This window comes from Bos javanicus, chromosome 15 (genome assembly GCF_032452875.1).
Source record: "Bos javanicus breed banteng chromosome 15, ARS-OSU_banteng_1.0, whole genome shotgun sequence".
In the NCBI taxonomy this organism is placed as follows: Eukaryota; Metazoa; Chordata; class Mammalia; order Artiodactyla; family Bovidae; genus Bos; species Bos javanicus.
Genome location: NC_083882.1, coordinates 50,037,640 through 50,058,316, shown reverse-complemented (window position 1 = coordinate 50,058,316; position 20,677 = coordinate 50,037,640). Strand labels below are relative to the sequence as shown.

The window sequence follows — 20,677 nt, the reverse complement described above, 5'->3', positions numbered from 1 at the left end:
ATACTTATGAAGTATAAATAAATATATTTGTATATTACAGCAGTAATCCCTCTAGTTTCCTATCAAATAAAAATATATAAAATCCCATTCAGAGTGGTATTCTCTATTCAGTGTATTTGCCTATGACAAAAATCATACACAGAATAAAACTTGTGGATGATTTTAAGTTTGTATAATAATTAATGAAAAAGAAAAAAGAGTATATAAAGTCGCCTTAAGTTTTTTGAGTAGATTTCTAAAGAAAGAGAAGAGGGAAATTATAAAAATAACAGAAGTTTGGGTTGGGTGTGAAGCAAGGTAATTTGATCAAAAATATCAGAAATGATTTTCATTGCCAACAGAAAATACTAAAATGACAGAAAACATCTAGGTTAGGCTGAGATCCATTATAAACAGTAGAGTGGCCCACAGGCAACTCTGTCCTTTTACATCTGAAACAGATGATCATAACTAAAATATTTAAGCTACAGGGGTTACCCAATAGGTCAATTTTTATGTTACCATCATATCCTAATTTACGGTGCCTTTTATTCAACTGACTTTTCATTTATCGTCTCAACTTTGTTTTCTTTAAGATCTGTAAGGATTTACGTCGTCTTCTATCCCAGTCTGCTTACACATCCATTTTGAAGCTAATGGGCCAGAATTTTTTCAGTAACTCAAGTTTTCCTCCACTACTGATAAAAGGACACCACTTCCATATAAATTCCAAAACCTGGATAAGAACCTGCACATGGGGCAACCATTTTTTTCTGGAGAGAACAAACCTCCTCACTGTCTCACCTGAGAGTCAATTCCAAGGTTTGTGAGTAGATATTTTACTTCCTGGTACTGTGGCTGCTAAGTCGCTTCAGTTGTGTCTGACTGACTCTGTGCGACCCCAGAGACGGCAGCCCACCAGGCTCTGCGGTCCCTGGGATTCTCTAGGAAAGAACACTGGAGTGGGTTGCCATTTCCTTCTCCAATGCATGGAAGTGAAAAGTGAAAGTGAAGTCGCTCAGTCGTGTCTGACCCTCAGCGACCCCATGGACTGCAGCCTTCCAGGCTCCTCTGTCCATGGGATTCTTCAGGCAAGAGTACTGGAGTGGGTTGCCATTGCCTTCTCCAATTTTACTTCCTAAACCAGAGTAAATGTGAAACCTGGGAAAAACTGCCACTTTCTGGAGATTCTAGTTTCAAACAAAGTAGATGGGGCTATGAGTTTGAGGAGCTAATCTACGACTTCAATTGTCACAGAGGAATTTCACCTAATCTGAAAGATGTCTGGGGTTTAGAAGTCGATATAGACAAAAAAATTAATGTTGTCATCTGTGGCACAATCTGAGACCACTTTAAAAACTAGTAAGGTCAATGCCTTTAGAATCATAATTTTGACTTCTACAATTTCTAGGTGAGAAACACTGGACTCATCTTCCTTTTGCGTAAATATCCATACTGGCATTTGGAAAAGGTATTTAAGAATTCTATTATCATGCTGATTTAAGCTGATTCCCAAATATTTAATGCCATGTGTCCATATTTCCATCCATTTTTTTCATGATCTACAAGGAATGACAAAGAGAATCCCCTTCTTCCTTCCCATCCATAATTTGTCTGTGAAGAGGTATCAGGATCAGTGGTGAGGAAAGGATTCATGAGCCTTATGGGATCTACTAACATGTCATATCTGAACCCGAAGACAGTGATCCTGATTGGGATCCCTGGACTAGAGCATGTACAGTTTTGGATTGGATTTCCCTTCTTTAGTGTGTGCCTGGTGGCTCTGCTGGGGAACATTGTTTTAATAATCATTATTGCAACAGAACGCAGTCTTCACCAACCCATGTACATCCTCTTGGCAGTGTTGGCAGCCACTGACCTAGGACTCTGTGTAGCCATTGCTCCCAAAATGTTAGCTATCTTCTGGTTTGGCTCCTATTCCATGGCTTTTGATGCTTGCCTCACCCAACTCTTCTTCATCCACGCTTTGCAGGGCATGGAATCTGGCATACTGTTAGCCATGGCCTTTGACCGCTATATTGCCATCTGTGATCCTTTGAGGCATGCATCCATCCTCACACCTCTCTTTCTAGTCCAGATGGTACTGATGGTGGCGATTCGGACAACAGTGCTTGTTGGGATTTTACCCATTCTACTAAAACGACTGCAAATTTTCCAATCGGTGGTTATTGCCCATTCCTACTGTGAGCACATGGCTGTGGTCAAGTTGGCTGCGGAAGATGCCCACATTAACAAATCATATGGGCTTTTTGTGGCCTTTGCAATTCTGGGTTTTGACCTGATTTTTGTCTTCATTTCCTACATTCTTATTTTTCGAGCTGTTTCTCATCTTCCTCAGAAAGAGGCACGACTCAAAGCATTCAATACCTGCACTTCCCATATTGTCATCTTCCTAGAGTTTTATATCCTTGCTTTTTTTTCCCTTCTTCAGCCACCGTTTTGGACATGTATCACCCTATACTCATATATTCTTATCTACCATCTATCTGCTTGTTCCCCCTGCCCTAAACCCCATTGTCTATGGTATGAAGACCATGGAGATCCGCAAACGAGTTGCTCAGATTTGTATTATGAAGCATGACTCCCGGTAGTAATCCAAAAATAATATTACACAGGAAAAAATATATTTTTAGGTTTAAGATGAAAACTTCTTGTACCATGTCTATTTTGATGAGATTTTTACATCATAATGATCTCCACTAAAGAATGCATATTCCCAAAACAGGAACAATCAGACTATGAGATAAACTTAGGTGAAAAAAATATATGTATCTCATAACTTCTTATCAACCCTTCATCTCTCCCTTCCTTTCTTCCTTTATCTTTTTGCCTTCCTTCCATCATTCTTTTCTCTTTTTTTCCCTTTCTTTTATTGTTTACAAGGAAACAAGACATGAGATTCCTTGTATCTTCCTGTAATATCAACAGGCAGTTTATCATTTGGATGTGCAAGATTGACCCAGATATATCCATTATTTAAAAAGAATAAATCTAATTTAATTTTACTTAAGTTATGTTAAGACAAGAACAAAAGATTTCAGTTCACATGTGAGAAGCAACTACTTTATATTTTTTTAGGGAATCAGAGAGGATCTCATATAGACAGTCATGGCAAATGTGAGATTTGAATAATGTTTCATTTAAAATGATGAAATTGTGTTAAACATAACTTAGTTTTTAAAACACTATAACTCAGGTAGTTATGTAGGAGTATGTGCAGATATGTGTGAATCGAACTTCCTTGAGCATTTGATTCATGAAAAGCAGAATCAAATATGCCTTCACCAGTTCTTCAGGCCAGAATACTGAAGTGGGTAGCCATTCCCTTCTCCAGGGGATCTTCCCAACCCAGGGATCAAACCCAGGTCTCCCGCAATGCAGGTGGATTCTTTACCAGCTGAGCTACTAGGGAAGCCCCTCAGGAGTGATCAAAATTATACAAATCATTCTGCATTATGAAGTTATGTATTAATATCCAAGTAATATGATCCTTGACAACATTTAATAGCCCAAACACAGTCTTTTGTATTGGGTAGGTGAACAATTCCTCTTTTCAAAGTTCCTATTGACTAGCATTGCTTGTCATGGCTTTAGAAGGAGTTCATTTTCTGTCTGTATTGTTGCAACTCACTATGAACTTATTTTTTTACAAAAGGTCATTAGGAGACCCTGACAAATTTTGAGATACTGTCCATTAATCTGAGCCAGTTCTCTGATGATGCACATGGAACAGGTTCTTTTTTCCCCACTCTTTTTATCCATACAGCTCAAAAAATATTACAAAAAAACCTAATACTCTGATGTTTAAGCCATCTCTCCCTTAGTCTCATTTTCACATCAGATCTTCCTGTCCAGTGTCTACAGCTTGAGAGCATACATGCCACCACATGAACACCAATAAATCTTAGCTCAGGTTTGTCATCGACCACAGCTGTTTGTCTCTTTCCCCTTGATGACCAAGTAAGTTCAGTTCAGTTGCTCACTCATGTCTGACTCTTTGCGACCCCATGGACTGCAGCACACCAGGGCTCTCTGTCCATCACTAACTCCTGGAGTTTACTCAAACTCATGTCCATTGAGTCAGTGATACCATCTGACCATCTCATCCTCTGTCATCCCCTTCTGCTCCCGTCTTCAATCTTTCCCAGCATTAGGGTCTTTTCCAATGATTCAGTTCTTTGTATCAGTGGCCAAAGTATTGGAGTTTCAGCTTCAGCATCATCCTTCCAATGTATATTCATAACTGATTTCCTTTAGGATGGACTGGTTGGATCTCCTTGCAGTCCAAGGGACTCTCAAGAGTCTTCTCCAACACCACAGTTCAAAAGCATAAATTCTTTGGTGCTCAGCTTTCTTTATAGCCCAACTCTCCTATCCATACATAACTACTGGAAAAACCATAGCTTTGACGATATGGACCTATGTTGGCAAAGTAATTTCTTTGTTTTTTAATATGTTGTCTATGTTGGTCATAACTTTTCTTCCAAGGAACAAGCGTCTTTAATTTCATGGCTGAAGTCACCATCTGCAGTGATTTTGGAGCCCAAAAGGATAAAGTCTGTCATTGTTTCCACTGTTTCCCCATCTCTTTGCCATGAAGTGATGGGACCAGATGCCATGATCTTAGTTTTCTGAATGTTGAGTTTCAAGCCAAGTTTTTCACTCTCATCTTTCACTTTCATCAAGAGGTTCTTTAGTTCTTCTTCACTTTCTGCCATAAGTGTGGTGTCATCTGCATATCTGAAGTTATTCATATTGATCAAGGTAATGACCTGTACTATTTCTTAGAGAAGGAATAAAAGATCAAAGTTTTATTACCTCATGATGGGCTCAAACAATAAACAGGTAAGTATGACATTAGAATGGCCCTATCAAGAGTTCTCCCCAAAGCAAACCAAAGCTAGAATTTTAGTGTATGTGGTATAACTGGGGATTGATACATGAAAAATCTTGTGAGAGAGGAAGCAAGTAAGACAGTGAAGAGAAGAAGCTAATAAAGTAATCATGACTGAGATTACTGCTGTAGATTACCAGAGCTTTTTCCTGCTAGGAATACTGGAAAAATGCAAGAAACACACCTACAAATTGTTCCCATGGGGGACCAGAAACATGGGATATTTATTTAACAATCTCCAACTGGTTCCACATAGGAAAAGGAGTATGTCAAGGCTGTATATTGTGCCCTACTTATTTAATTTCTATGCAGAGTACTTTATGAGAAATGCTGGGCTGGAAGAAGCACAAGCTGGAATCAAAGATTTCGGGGAGAAATATCAATAACCTCAGATATGCAGATGACACCACCCTTATGCAGAAAGTGAAGAGGAACTCAAAAGCCTCTTAATGAAAGTGAAAGAGGAGAGTTAAAAAGTTGGCTTAAAGCTCAACATTCAGAAAACGAAGGTCATGGCATCTGGTCCCATCACTTCATGGGAAATAGATGGGGAAACAGTGGAAACAGTGTCAGACTATTTTGGGGGGCTCCAAAATCACTGCAGATGGTGATTGCAGCCATGAAATTAAAAGACGCTTATTCCTTGGAAGGAAAGTTATGACCAACCTAGATAGCATATTCAAAAGCAGAGACATTAACTTTGCCAACAAAGGTTCATCTAGTCAAGGCTATGGTTTATCCAGTGGTCATGTATGGATGTGAGAGTTGGACTGTGAAGAAAGCTGAGTGCCGAAGAATTGATGCTTTTGAACTGTGATGTTGGAGAAGACTCTTGAGAGTCCCTTGGACTGCAAGGAGATCCAACCAGTCCATCCTAAAGGAAATCAATTCTGAATATTCATTGGAAGGACTGATGCTAAAGCTGAAACTCCAATACTTTGGCCACCTCATGCGAAGAGTTGACTCCTTGGAAAAGACCCTGATGCTGTGAGGGATTGAGGGAAGAAGGAGAAGGGGATTACAGAAGATGAGATGGCTGGATAGCATCACTGACTCCATGGGCATGAGTTTGGGTCAACTCCAGGAGTTGGTGATGGACAGGGAGGCCTGGCATGCTACGATTCATGGGGTCGCAAAGAGTTAGACACGATTAAGCGACTGAACTGAACTGAACTAAACTCTCCATATAAGAAAAACACAGAAGCTTTAAGTATTACCACTAGCTGGGTTGAGTCAAAAGTATCAGAAACGATTGCCAGCAATTAATTTACTTTTATTAATTCTAAAGACACTGTCTGTCATAATATACAGAGTGGAAATACATCACATTCTACAGAATGTTATTATTGGCAGATTCCAACAATGGTTATAATTATTTTTTGTAAATGGATGGTTTGAGGGGTATTTAGTTAGAGAAAAGTGCTTCTTTCTTCTATATAACTTACCATTCCATACCTGTTCCCAATCCACTTTTTTTTTCTGGTATACTACCTGGAATGGATTAAGTTTTTTCACAGTGGAGCATGGGCCAGACAAGAACCTAATTTCTTAAATTGAGAGAGGAGAAAATTGCTGTTGTGCAGAATAAGGTGTGTTGTCTGGGAAAGGAACAGATGTGTTGGTGTGTCCTGGCTCTCTCATCAATTCCTATTAATTCCTGTATACATAAAGTGAAGGTGTATTGACTACCTTGGAATCTCGATAGGAAAAAAAAATTCAAAAACTGAGAGTAGACTACATGTATGAGATTGATGTGGGAAGCACTGAAAATAATCATTGGAGACAATGCTAAAAATGTTTGGGACCATAACATCAAACCTTTGATAGGCAGTTAATAGTGATTTTGCATATCTACTGATGATGTAATTGGTGTGTACATCAGATATATGTGCATACAGAAGTTCCTGTGAATGTATGCATATCTCAGGTGAGGTGTATAGGTGAATACAAATATATATATGTTATCATATTCCAGAAAAAAAAGAGTTTATAAACAAATAAGATGATTGCAAGGCTGTATATGAAGGAAATAGCATGTCTATTTGTATATACTTATGTGAGTAAATATCATCTATGTGATATTTGTTCTAAACAGATTTGAGGGTGTCTATATTATAAACATTAGAGGTATGAAGATGGGTATGATTTGCATGTATAGGTCCCTTGGCTTATGAATTGGTGTTTAATAATGTTTTTTAAAAAGCTAAGACAAGAGTTTAGAACTGGTTTGCATGACGTGAAAAGTTCAATTTCTGGGCATGCCATTGCCCTTAAAGAAATGTCAATGTAAGAGGGATAGGGTGGGGAGGGAGGTGAGTTCAGGATGGGAGGGACATATATATACCTGCGGCTGATTCCTGTTGACATATGGCAAAAACCATCACAATATTGTAAAGCAATTATCCTTCAATTAAATAAATTAATTAAAAATAAAGGTAAAGAGTGCAGACTAAAACTGAACTATAGAACAGATCACAGATGACTGAACGCCAAAGAAACTGGCAGTACAGACAGGCCATATTGTTTGACGATAAGCATTAAGGAAAACAAACTGAAGAAAGTCTCTTGAGGTGGGAAGAATTTTGACTAAGATCAAGGAAAATGCTTTCTAAGTAGCTAGAGAATGAGCTAAAACAGCAGTAATGTGTTATTTCTTTACAAATAAAGAGTCAGGTCTGGCTAGACTGATGCCTGTTCAGTGATTTAGTGAAAGTAGAGCACCTGGCATGGAGTTTGAAACCAAGTCATGTAGAACTTGAATGCTATGCTATGGAGTTAAGCCATTATCTTAAGCAACAGGCTGTTGAAGATTTTAACTGGACAAAATGAGACGTCTGTTTGAAAAAGATGACTCCAGGTGGGTGCAGAGTCAATGAAAATTTTGAATATGAGAGAAATTGAATATACGCAGGTTAGTTAGAATTTTGTAGCACAGAGATTGAAAGTAATGAAAATATAAGACAGAAAAAAGACAAAGGAGATATGCAAAGAAATATTGGTCATTGGTTGGATAAAAGGTAGGAAATAAGTAATTCAAAGGTTGTGTATTTAACTCGGGTCAAAAGAACAAAAGAAGTGAAGGCTACAGAGGAACAATCTAGCTGACAAGGAGATAAGGAATTATTTTGGAAAGACTTACTTTTAAGGTGCATATGAAGAGAAGAGTGGTTCACAACATTGTTGCAATGTTTTCTGGGACACAGCTATAACTTAGGGTTTAAGACATAGATCTGGGTGTTCCGGTTTGTGAAAACTTGTGAGGTTGGATAGGTGGAAGGAAAAAAGTGAAGCTAGAGAAAAAAATAGCTTCTTTGAGTTCTTTAAAAGTTGGTTTATAACACTATATAAGATGTGCATGTACAATATTATATTTCATGTTCTGTATACACTACAGTGTGCTCACCACTTAATACTTATTTTCTGCATGTCATCATACAGTTGACCTTTGCCCATTTCACCCTTCACCCACCCTTCTTCCTTCTGGTTACCACTACTCTGTTCTCTGTATTTCTGTTTGTTTTTGTTTTCATTTTATTTACTCATTTATTCATCTATATTCCTCATATGAATGAAACAATATGATATTTTTCTTTTTTTCTTTGCCTTATTTCGCTGAGCATAATACCTTCAAGATCCATCCATGTTGTCACAAATAAAAGGATTTCACCTTTTTTTTTAACTGAAAAGTGTTTGATTATAGGTGTGTGTGTACATGTGTATGCATATATATATATATATATATATATATACACACCATATCTTTATCCATTCATCTGTTGATAGACACTTAGGCTGCTTCCATGTCTTGGTTATTGTAAATAATGCTGTGATGAACATGTGATGCATATGCAGCTTTTAATTAGCATTTTCATATTTCTATGATAAATACCTGGAATGGCTGGACCACATGGCAGATCGCCAACACGCACATGAAAAGATGTTCAGCATCACTAATTCTATGGGGAATATGAGTCAAAACCATAATGAGAGACACTACCTCATACCAATCAGAATGTCTATTATCAAAAAGGCAAGAGATAATAAGTGTTGGTGAGGATATGAAGAAAAGATAACCCTCATACACTGCTGGTGGGATTGTAAATTGGTGGAACACTATGAAAAACAGTATGGAAATGGAGGTTACTAAAAAAAAAACTAAGGCTGTCTTTTTTTTTTTTTCCATTTGTAAAATCTTACCTATCAAGTCCAATCTACTGTATATTGGTGCTATGTTCTGACACTGAGTAACTCTCTAAGGATTACACTTCTCTATTAAAACCTTTCAGACAAAAAAAGGGGCTCAGTATTTATTGATATGGTCATGGATACTTATACATGTTTATTTCAATTAGGGTTATTTTCAATAATATATAATTCTGTTGTTGAAATATCTGAAACATAAATGTGGAAGAAAAATCATTATATCAACAAAAACTTTGGATAATTGTTTTTATCCACAGGTTTTAAGATACATGCCTAAATTCAGTTTACCTCATTTGAAAAAAATTTTCCAATTTATGTTATGTGATGAAAGTAGATAAACAATAAAATTAATTACAAAATGTTCTCCTGTTTTATTACACATAAGCATTTATGAAGGATTGCTTGTCATGAAGGTTTCATAACAACTACATCTTGATGGAAAGGACATGCCCCTCTACATTCCCACACTGACCAAGTCCTTCTCTTGCCTTGGTTTATACTTTGCCTTACTAAGCCCAATTCTGACAGGAATTATCTCTACCTACAACGTAACATGATTTCCAGCTCTATAGGTACGAACATCAATCTCCTTCACAATGGAAGATTCGTAGCACCCACTCCCGCATTTGCTTGGTCCGAGCCCCATAAATCAAAGGGTTGATCATGGGAGGCACCAAGAAGTAGAGATTGTCAATGATAATCTGTAGGTGGGGAGCCATACGATAGCATAAAATCTGGGCCAAGACAGAAAAGATAACAGGGGAATAAAAGAGAGCAATGACACAAAGATGAGAGCCACATGTGCTGAAAGCTTTGCCCCGTGCCTCCCAAGAGGGTATCCGAAAGACAGCATGAAGGATCAGCCCATATGACAGAATGATAAAAAACAGATCAAATCCCACAGATGCTACAATAACCATAAGGCCATAGACAATGTGGTCAGAGAGGTCTCCACAGGCTATTTGCACCACAGCCATGTAGGCACAGTATGAGTACGCAATGATGTGAGTTTGGAAGCTTTCCAGTCTTTTCACCAGGATGGGTGCTGGGGTCAGCACTGCCACTGCCCTTGCCAGGACAGCCAGTGCCATCTTCACAAGCAGGCTGTTACTAAGGACAGTTGTATATCTCAGAGGGTGCCAGATAGCCACAAATCTGTCAAAAGCCATAGCCAGAAGGACCCCAGACTCCATGACATAAAATGATGGGATGAAAAACATCTGTGTGAGGCAGGCATTAAAGCTGATTTCCTTGGCATTCATCCAGAAGATGCCCAGCATGCGGGGCACAGTGACACTGACAAGAGACAGGTCAACAACTGACAGCATGGCCAAGAGGAGAAACATGGGCTCGTGAAGACTCTTCTCCACCCTGATGATACATAAAATGGTGGCATTGCCAATGACAGCAACAACAAACACCAAGAAAAAAGGCACAGAGAACCAGACATGGGAAGATTCCAGGCCAGGAATTCCAGCCAGGACAAATATCAAGGGCTGAGGGATGGAGTTGTTGCAAGAGGACATCCCTCTCCAGACCTCCTCAAGGTCTGATTCCTAGAGAGAAAGAAAGGAGGGACATTTTGAAATCACTGCATCATTTGAAGCTAAAATGCTGGGTACTATAGTAGTTTATGGCGATTAGCAAAATTTACCAACTAGTGAACAAATAAATGTTGCAGCTAATGGAGTTAAGGAGGGAGATAATTCTCAGTTACTTTCTCTGCAGGAGAGAGAAGCAGTCTCAGGGAAAAATTCTCAATAAAAACATACCAACTCTGCTGTGTAAATTCTCCTGTTGACTTGATCCTGTTTAATATTCAATGTATATAAACTTGTAGGAGAGTTTTTTGGTTTTTTTTTTTCTCCTCAGAGAACAGGACCTGAAAGGAGACCCAATATATTCATTACAGGCATGACATGGGGATGTGGATGAGCTAGAAAGCATGGTTTTCACTCACGAAGTTGAATATCATCATCCGAAGGTCCTCATTTCTTGAGACTGGGCTTCGTGCTTCAGAATTCTCTGGAGTGTTTTTTTTCTTTATTTTGACCAATAACCTAGGAAATTTGCTGATCTTACATGTGAAAAATATGGTTTTCTGGAGGAATAACTGATATTTTGAAGGACAAAGGTAGAGTCAAAAATACCTCAATAGATAATAATTTCATATTAAAATTTTATATATATATATTCATGTGTTTTTGTATAGCAACCATAATTTAGAAGTTAATGGTAACATATTTCTATATAAATAAGATCATATTTGTTAAATATGTTAATATACATAACAAATAGAAATACATATTTACAAATTATTTGATGACAGCTATAGGTTAAAGACCATAAAATACTAAATTTCACTATTAAGGTCTGGACTTCACATTTTATTAGAAATATTCCAATTATATAATATTTATAAAAGGCAATCACAGAAAAAATAGAAGCTTCAACAGATGCTTAAAATACAGAGATGAGAAAACATAACACAAAGTTGCTTTAAAAAATAAAAGTACATGGCAAGGGGGAGTGGGAAGGAGGCTCTAGAGGAAGGGATATATGTATATATACAGTCCATGAAATTCTCCAAGCCAGCATACTGGAGTGGGTAGTCTATTCCTTCTGCAGCAGATCTTTCCGACCCAGGAATTGAACTGAGGTCTCCTGCACTGCAGGTCAATTTTTTACTAACTGAGCTATCAGGGAAGCCCATGTACACATATAACTGATACACACTGAGGCACAGTAGAAGCCAACACAACATGGTAGAACAACTATACCACAATAAAAAAGTACAGTAATATTAACACTGTGTCCTTTTTTTGTTTTCACAAACTTCGATTATTTGTCTTTTTGCCAATTACTTTACTCTAAATACTTAGGATCCCAAAACACAGTGGCAAAAAGTACACAGCTTTTATACATCATAAATTGAGTTATGAAGATCTAAGTATTTCATGTATCAACCACCTTTGGTAAAAGGCAAGCCACAGCCAAATGGCAGGCAGGTCTCCTAGCAGGTAACTTGGTATAGTAAAAATAATACGGTCTTTAGATAACGCGGCTGTGATACAATTTCAACCCTGCCACTAATTCTATGTGACTTGACCATAAAGTGTCCAAGGCTGTGAGCCTCTTTCCTCATCTCAAAAATGAGATGAGCTTTACCTTGCAAAACTTCTGTGAGAATTAAATACATCATTAAATCCCAACATTGTATAAAATGTACAATGTTTCTGGCCTAATTCTTTTAATGTTTCTGTGCTCTACAAATGCAATTTTCTTCTTTTTTAATAAAGTACAAAGATTAAGTGAGATGTGCCAAAAATAAAGTCCTTTTTGCTTTGTGTTTATGAGGATAATAACTATTATAAGGATAATAACTAGTCTTGAACAGATACCATAAGAAGGACTACATGATGGCCCTGATAAAATATGTAATTTTATCCTTAATCTTTTTCCCCCTTAGATGTGTATTATTTTACCATAGCTATTATCACTACGTTCTAACAAAGTACAAATAATTTGGCAGCCTGTAAAATCCCATTTCCAAGCCATCTTTCTAAAAAAGCGTTTTAGAAAAGGTTGGAAGGGCCATAAACTTACATTCAACCTCTGTACTTTTCTACCATCGTGTGTTTCCATAAATAACCTTTAATCAGTACTTTATGGATCCTTACCGGAAAGTCATTTCTTCCTGATCTCAGCAATCCATCTCTAATACAATAGGAGACCTCATCTGAGGGCTTGAGTACACTAGAAAACCAGAACCCAGAAACCTGGCGGTGATAATAGAAAAGACAGTGTACTTTAAGCACCATGTCAATTTATCAGCATCCAAGAGAAGGTAATTTGAAAGTTTTCATTTTGCTCATGGCCACTGAGGTCAGCATTAAATATTTCTTAGAACTGCCCCAAAGTAGTCTCCTCTAACAACTTTTCATAAATCTGTCAGGTTCAATGTGTTCAAAATAAGAACTGTGCATTCTATGTCTCTACTCAGTGTTATTGAAAAACATCTTTTGAAAGTGCATTGGTGGTTTTAAAAATACACAGAGAAAAAAATTGAAACATACATTTTCTAAGCAAAATGATATTAAAGAGTTTGTCTTTTTTAAAATTGAAGTATAGCTATTATACAGAGTGAAGTAAGCCAGAAGGAAAAACATAAATACAGTATACTAATGCATATATATGGAATTTAGAAAGATGGTAACAATAACCTGGTGTATGAGACAGCAAAAGAGACACTGATGTATAGAACAGTCTTATGGACTCTGTGGGAGAGGGAGAGGGTGGGAAGATTTGGGAGAATGGCATTGAAACATGTAAAATATCATGTAAGAAACGAGTTGCCAGTCCAGGTTCGATGCACGATACTGGATGCTTGGGGCTAGTGCACTGGGACGACCCGGAGGTATGCTATGGGGAGGGAGGAGGGAGGAGGGTTCAGGATGGGGAACACATGTATACCTGTGGCAGATTCATTTTGATATTTGGCAAAACTAATACAATTATGTAAAATTTAAAAATAAAATAAAATTAAAAAAAAAAACAACTTTACAGACAAAAAAAATAAAGATAAAAGTATCAGTTCATTTAATCTAAAAAAAAATAAATAAAATTGAAGTATAGTTGATTTATATTGTTTAGTTTCAGGTGTACAGCAAAGTGATTCAGTTTTATATATATATATATATATTTCCATTTTTACATATTCCTGTTCCTTATAAGTGAGTTCCTTATAGATTATTATAAAATACTGAGTATAGTCCCCCATGATTTTTTGATTCATTACCTGCTATGGGGAAAAATATATATTTGGTGTCACCAGACATAGATACCTGGCCAAATAAAGAAGGCTAAAATATTTTTAAAGGTGCGTTTTAGTTCAGTAGGAGAAAGAAACCTACCACAAACTCAAAAGAAAAGACAGCCCTGTGAAATTAGAAGCTCACTATCAACAGGAGTTTTCAGGTAGAATTTAAATGCTCATCTATCAGGAATAGTATAAATAAAAATTATCCATGTGGTGGTGGCATTAGGATATTATTTGAGCTTTAAGTACTGCCAGCAACAACTATATAAATATTAATCTGAGTAAAGGAAGCATAAATTTAGATTTAAAAATTAGGAAGATAGTACTTATTATTTTCTAATGAATGTCACTGGGCAATCTAAAGATTACAGATCTCAATCTTAACTGTACAAGGGTTAGTGACTATGGTATTTAGATGAAAAGATTTGAGAATCTCTTTATCCTATATGACTTTGTGCATCTCAGGACTTTGTACTCTTTTCCCGCCCCGTTTTTCTCTCTTTTCCTAGCATAGTACCTGTAGATGGTTGAGAATTTGGTCACAGGGGGACTGGGACCAGCAAAGCCACTGTCCTCTTGAGGTGTGAGGAAGATCTGTTGATGTCCAGAACAAGACGACCATCTGAGCTAGAGGCAGATTTATGCTGGTTTGTCCTGGCCCTCCTGAGTCCTTAGTGGTCTCTCTGTTAAGCAAGGGACATTATTTAGCTTTGCTATTCTGGAGAACAAATCCTAGAGCCAATTAGTGAGGAGAGTACAAATGGATAAGAATTGTTCAGGAGCACTGTAAAACTAATTGCTGATGTGTTGTGGCATGTGGTATGGTATGGTTTAGGAAGCCCAGGGAGGAGTAAGGATTGAAGAATTATTTAGAATGAAAATTAAAGAACACCTGGGGCAACAACAGGCAGGGCCAAATGCAACTATAATTATATATAAACTGCTATGGCTTGCTTCAAAACCAACAGTTTAAATCATTTTAATTTCCAGTGGCACTGGGACCTCCACAGACAAAACTGAAAGTGAAATGAGAAGTTTTGATTCCCTAGATACAAAAAGGATCCATAAAAAGCTGGCAAAAAAGTATGCAGTAAATAAAATATTTAATTGACTAAATTAAGACCATTGTTTGGTAAATGAGACACGTAAAAAGAAAAATAACAGAGAAGTGAGATTCAAGTAGAAGAAAGAGATGAGCTTTATTTTAAAAAAATGCATAATTCTAGGTTTAGGAGAGACTGAGTTTCAGAAAAACTCTTGGCAGAAGTCAAAAGCTCAACTTGAGAGTAAATATAAAAGCGGAAGAAATTGCTAACAACTATTTTTTTGCAGGATGTAGTCAAATGTAAATATCCTGGAGACAATGACTGGGGCACTGTTTGTTCACTATTTCCCCACTGCCTGGCAAATTGTATAAGTCTTCAAATATTTTTTAAATCAGTTAATGCACCACACACACACACACACAAAGACACATAAATACACAAAGGTTCTTCATCAATCATCCACTCCAAACTTTAGGCTTAGGGTAAGCAACGGTCATAAAATGTGTGAGCTTGTCAAAGTGTTCATCAAGCCAAGTCCTAATGTATATTCAGGGTACTCAAATCAATTTAATTCTTTTCATCATGATGACCTGCCGGGAGCCGGTGAGGCATTCCACTCGTGACAAAGGTCATGAGGAAGGAGGCTCGGCATACGCAAAGGCAGGATCAAGCCTCAGGAGTCCCCCTGGATATTCTCGAGCATCTACCCCCCAAAAACCAGAGTCTGCCTACTTTATTGCTTTGTGCTCTCACCTCTGACTTTACTGGGGGCTGTCCCCCACCACCATCTTGCTCTCTCTGTCAAAGAGTTAACTTACAGCTCCAATTAATAAAGTTCCTGGGCAACTAGGAGTGTTTAAATCCAAACCCCTCAGATGGCTCTCTAACTCACCTGACAATTTTACCCAGACTCCTACAGCTATGCATACAATTGTTTACAGTCTCCCAGCCTCGAGGCATGGGAAGCTTAAGATATTCAAATAGCTTAGAGCCTCTCAGAGAGTTAGAAACTGTCAGAATAAAACTAGTAAAAGATTTCACTGATGAGCCAATGCTTGTTGCCAAGTTTTCACATCTCCTGAATTGTATCCTTGAATGTATATTAATTAATATAGTTGGTATGTAGAAAAAATAAGTAGTGGCCTTGGTGTTAGTAACTTTAGACCCTTAAGGTAATAAATTCTTTCCTTTGTTGTAAACCCATTACACATCCACCCTATAGGAATGCAATTTTATCTTTGGAAGATGGCGCCAAACCTTAAAATAATTACTCATAGAGAAAATAAGTCTTACGGTTGATAAGTCTATATCAAGAGTCATAAAATGTTAATAGGCCTTCTGGCCAGAAGATGATGTAAATCACCTAAACCATTTGTATACGATAGATTTGCAGGAAAGAAACCCTGGTTTTTGATAAGGATCAAAGACTGCTGACTTTGCATCCCCTATTATCCTCTATGTGTAACTTAGGGTATATAAGCCCCTGTTGAAAATAAAGCTACGGGCCTCGCTCACCAAAGCTTGGTCTCCCCATGTCATTCTTCCCCTCAATTTCCAGCTGAGTCTCCATCTGGAGCGCGGATATCCTCTGCGACCATTTATTTGCCTGGGCTTCTAAGACCCTCTCGAGAAGGTGTCTAAGGTGGGGCACCTTCTGCTATTCGAGAGGGCGCCTGCAGCCTCCATGGTCAGAGCTAACCTGGTGTCACGGGTTATATTGATTTTCTGCGTAAACCAAGCTACTCAGCTTCTTTTCTCCACTGAATTTTCCTACTGAGCTATCCTCATTCTATTACTCTTTACATCTTTGATGAATAAATAAATAAATAGTCGCCGAAGCCATCTCTCCTTCGAATACCCTGGATCAGCTGGGGCTGGACCCCGGCAATGACCATCAACATGGATCAAGTTATCATCATATTGTCCTTGAAAACTTTATAACCTCCTAAAAGTTTTTCTCTAGTCATTCCTCCTACTCTGTCTTAACCCACTTTCTTCATTGCAGCCACAATGATCATTTTAAAATACAAACCTGATTATGTCACTCCCGTGCATAAAATTTCCATTGTCTTCCTTTTGTTTTTAGGATAAAATTGTGAATTCTCAGCATGCCTACCCCATGCTCTCATGCAACTCTCTTAGCTGTCCTCAGCACTCTTCATTCCACTCTGTACTGCATCCCATGAATGGACCTCCTTCAGTTATTCAAATGTAAGATGACTTTGCCTATCTAAATATTTATCTTAAAGTCTACCTTAAATCCACACATGTTCACATATACTGTTCTCTCTCTCTTTAACACCACCCCAACATTTTCTCTTGCTTCCCTCAGCTAGTTATCTCCCATTCAACACTCACATAAATGTCTTGTTAAAGGAAACTTTCCTTGATTCCCCTAGGCCAGAACAAAACTGATGTTAGTTGCCTTTATAAAAATCCATGTTTCTACTTGATAGCACTTGGTATCCAATGTAGCTATGCATTTGAACATTACCTACTTAAGTCATGTCACCTCAACCAGAATATAAACTCCCTGACACATGGATTTCTTTTTTGCTCACCTCTCATTAGAATCTATCACAACCTGGCACATTTTAGCCACTCCATAAATATTCTTTTGTTGTATGAATATATGAATAAGCTGTATATCTTCTCCCCATTGACTAGAATTTAATGCAGGGATCCTGGCTGTATAATTGTGTGGTTGTTATTATCTTATAGACACACGCCCCAGGAAACAAACTCACTCAGAAGGACAGTGTGGACAGTGGAGTACAGTTTATTATACCGGTGGGTCCAAGGCAGAGTTTCCTCTTTAGCCAGGGACCCTGACTGACTTTTGTGAAAATCTTATATAGCTTAAGTGTACTGCACAAGCCCACATTCCCAAATTCCTTAAACCTAGGCTGGAAAGTGTTAAAGGGAGATTCAATCAGGTTACAGCCATGATTCATAATCAGAAGGGTCAGCTGGTTATATATTGTAGCCTATGCCAATGGGAGCCATAAAGATTATAAAGGTGATTGACTATATAGGAGATTATCACATTCTTTTTGGCGACAGGAAATCTTGGTATGGAATCTGGTGTTGATCAGTCCAGGAGGCCAGATTGGCCATAGGTATGCCATCCCCATGGCTACTAGGCATGTAGTCCAAAGTTCACTGAAAGTGCAAAATGGAATTTCCTTCTTTTTCAAGATAGAGTCAGTTCGGCCTGTTCCTTTCCTCTTCAATTATTGTTGATCATCTGCAATTTGAGAGCCATTGATAGATAACCGATAAAAGCTAAATGCTTAGTTCATATTTCCCAATCTAACACATAAACAATCTTGTTTAACATATAAGAAATATATTACCTTGTCAGGAAATGTTTTTTAATTAGATTCAATGATCCATTATACTACAAAATTTAATTAAAAAAATACAACTTGAAGGTCAAGACTTTAAAATTTACTTTCTGGAAACATCCAACATAATCACAAACATTCTTAAAGATTAAATTTCCCTAGAGATTCTCTTAAGCCTGGGAGAGATTCCTTTGTCATTGAATTTTTCTCCATTATTTTACAAAAATATCATTAAAACTTATCTTTATATTTTTAATTCAGTACTTTAATTATAACTATTACAAAACTAGGAGCTCTGAAACATGACAAGTGAATTCCACACCTTATGGCTTCATTGATAAAGCAGCATTCATTGAACACACATGTTCATAGGACACTGAGAGGTGTTAGAGATAAAAGTAAATAAAGGATAGTCTTTAACCATGGGATTAACTACTTTCATTTTTTAAAAAATATATACTTCACCACTTTATCAACAGGTGATGTTGAGAAAATTACTTAATCTCTCTAAGTCTAAATTACTCATTTGTGAAATCAGACTAACATTCTGATGATTATGGTGATAATTATATAATTTGAATTACATATATGTGTGTGCAAACATGTAAATATATATTAACATTATATAAATATTAATAAAATATTAATAATATATATTATATATATATATTTATTGCAGTTGTTTTAGTTGCTAAATTGTGTCAGACTCTTTTACAACCCTATGAACTGTAGCCCACTAGGCTCCTGTCCATGGGATTTCCCAGGCAAGAATACTGGAGTGGGTTGCCATTTCCTTCTCCAAGCGATCTTCCTGATCCAGGAAGTGAACCCACATCTCCAGTATTTTTACCACTAAGCCATTAGGGAAGCATGTGTGTATGTATGTGTGTGTGTGTGTGTGTGTGTGTGTGTGTGTGTGTATGTATATATACATATATTTAAATGAGACATATATGTCTCACAAAGTCAGGCATTCAATATACAAAAATTATACATGTCTGTATAATCCACAATGTTAACTAATGTATGTTTATTAAAAGCTTACTGTGTGGTACTATTTAGTGTATCTTACATGCTTTCTCTCATTCAATCCTTAAAACTTTATGGAGAAGACAATGTCATGATCCCTGTTTTATTATGAAAACAAAGCCCAGAAAGTTTTATCAAAGTGTCTGGGTACACGAAGACAGCAAGTGGTAAAGCTGAAACATGAACCCAGGCCCTCTCATTCTAGAGTCAATGCATTTAACCTCTAACTATACTGTAAGTTGAAGTGGCAAAAGTACAACATATCATTTCATTTTTTACAATAATGACAGGAAGAATTTCTGTTTAGTTTGAGTCAAGGAAACAATCTTTCTGAGGACTTTAAACACAAGCTGTATCTTGAAGGATAACTGAATCCTCTCCAGGTAAGAAAGAGGATGGAACAGAGAAAAACATTCTAAACAAAAACACAAAGATATGACGAAAACTACTGTTTGAATAAAAGTGAGAATTTTAATGAACAGTATAAAGAGTATACATGATATATAAGAAGGATAAGAGAAACAGTAGAAAAGGTAATTCATAAAGCTCTGCTTTGCCATCCTGGAGCTTCCATGGGTCTGACACAATTACTCGCTTGTTTTAAATTGTTAGGAGGATAACTATGGTCTCAATGTAGAGAATGTACTGAACATAGTAATCAAAAGTTAGTTCCTTGAAGATATCAGTAGAAACTGTTGAAATGTTATAATAGAAATGATAAAAGCTTAAACAATGGCATTTAATAGAGTCAAGGAGGAATGGAGAACCTGGATGTTAACCTCTATGAAGCTCTGAGACTAAAGAGATGGCAAATAGTGAGAAAAGAAAAAAAGTACAAATAATACTTTAGGAGTAGTAAATCACACAGAGAAACCAGGTCAAGGAAGTTTAGCATGTAACTCTAAGTACCTCTGTTACCAAACCAAACTCTAGTCCGCTTACACACAAGCAGTAAAGCCAATCTACAGACACCAGGTTGTGGTGAAGAAAGCACTTATTGTAGGGCACCAAACAGGAGTCTGGGATAGTTAACGTCCAAAACTCCCCAGTGGGTTTCTGCAGACGATTTTTAAAGGCAAGGTGAGGGAGAGGAGCTGCAGGGATTTTGGTTAGCTCATGAGCAATTCTCTAATTACCTGATGGTGAGGTAACAGGGCAGTGTCACAAGGGTTAACATTATCAGTCCTCAGGCTCTGGTAGGTCTGGAGGCTAATGCCTGTGGTCGTCAAGTAGTTAATTTCTTCCATTTGGTGGGGGTTTTAACATCAGCAAAGCAACTCAGTAAATGTGCATTAGATACTGTTATCTAGGTACTTCTGAGAGGATCTAAAGTAGAGGA

General features: G+C 37.3%; 1 protein-coding gene and 1 pseudogene across 1 annotated transcript; one reads left to right on the top strand and one right to left on the bottom strand.

Moving 5' to 3' along the window:
- The first annotated feature begins 1,642 nt into the window (after positions 1-1,642).
- On the top strand, positions 1,643-2,591 carry LOC133261343 (olfactory receptor 52A1-like; annotated as a pseudogene).
- A 7,087-nt stretch (positions 2,592-9,678) lies between these two features.
- Positions 9,679-20,585, bottom strand: LOC133261027 (olfactory receptor 52K1-like). Its single transcript, XM_061439623.1, has 4 exons — positions 20,475-20,585; positions 20,248-20,394; positions 12,778-12,876; positions 9,679-10,653 (listed from the first exon to the last, which is right to left on the bottom strand). The coding sequence occupies exons 1-4, from the start codon at positions 20,583-20,585 to the stop codon at positions 9,679-9,681; spliced, it is 1,332 nt and encodes a 443-aa protein (XP_061295607.1).
- Between the last annotated feature and the right edge of the window lie 92 nt (positions 20,586-20,677).

Coding starts and splice junctions, on each gene's coding strand:
- LOC133261027 (XM_061439623.1), bottom strand. CDS start 20,585: ATGGAAGAAATTAACTACTTGACGACCACAGGCATTAGCCTCCAGACC. Junction 12,877..20,247: donor AGTTTGGTTTGGTAACAGAG/GTACTTAGAGTT, acceptor TATCACCGCCAG/GTTTCTGGGTTCTGGTTTTC. Junction 10,654..12,777: donor CAGGAAGAAATGACTTTCCG/GTAAGGATCCAT, acceptor CTTTCTCTCTAG/GAATCAGACCTTGAGGAGGT.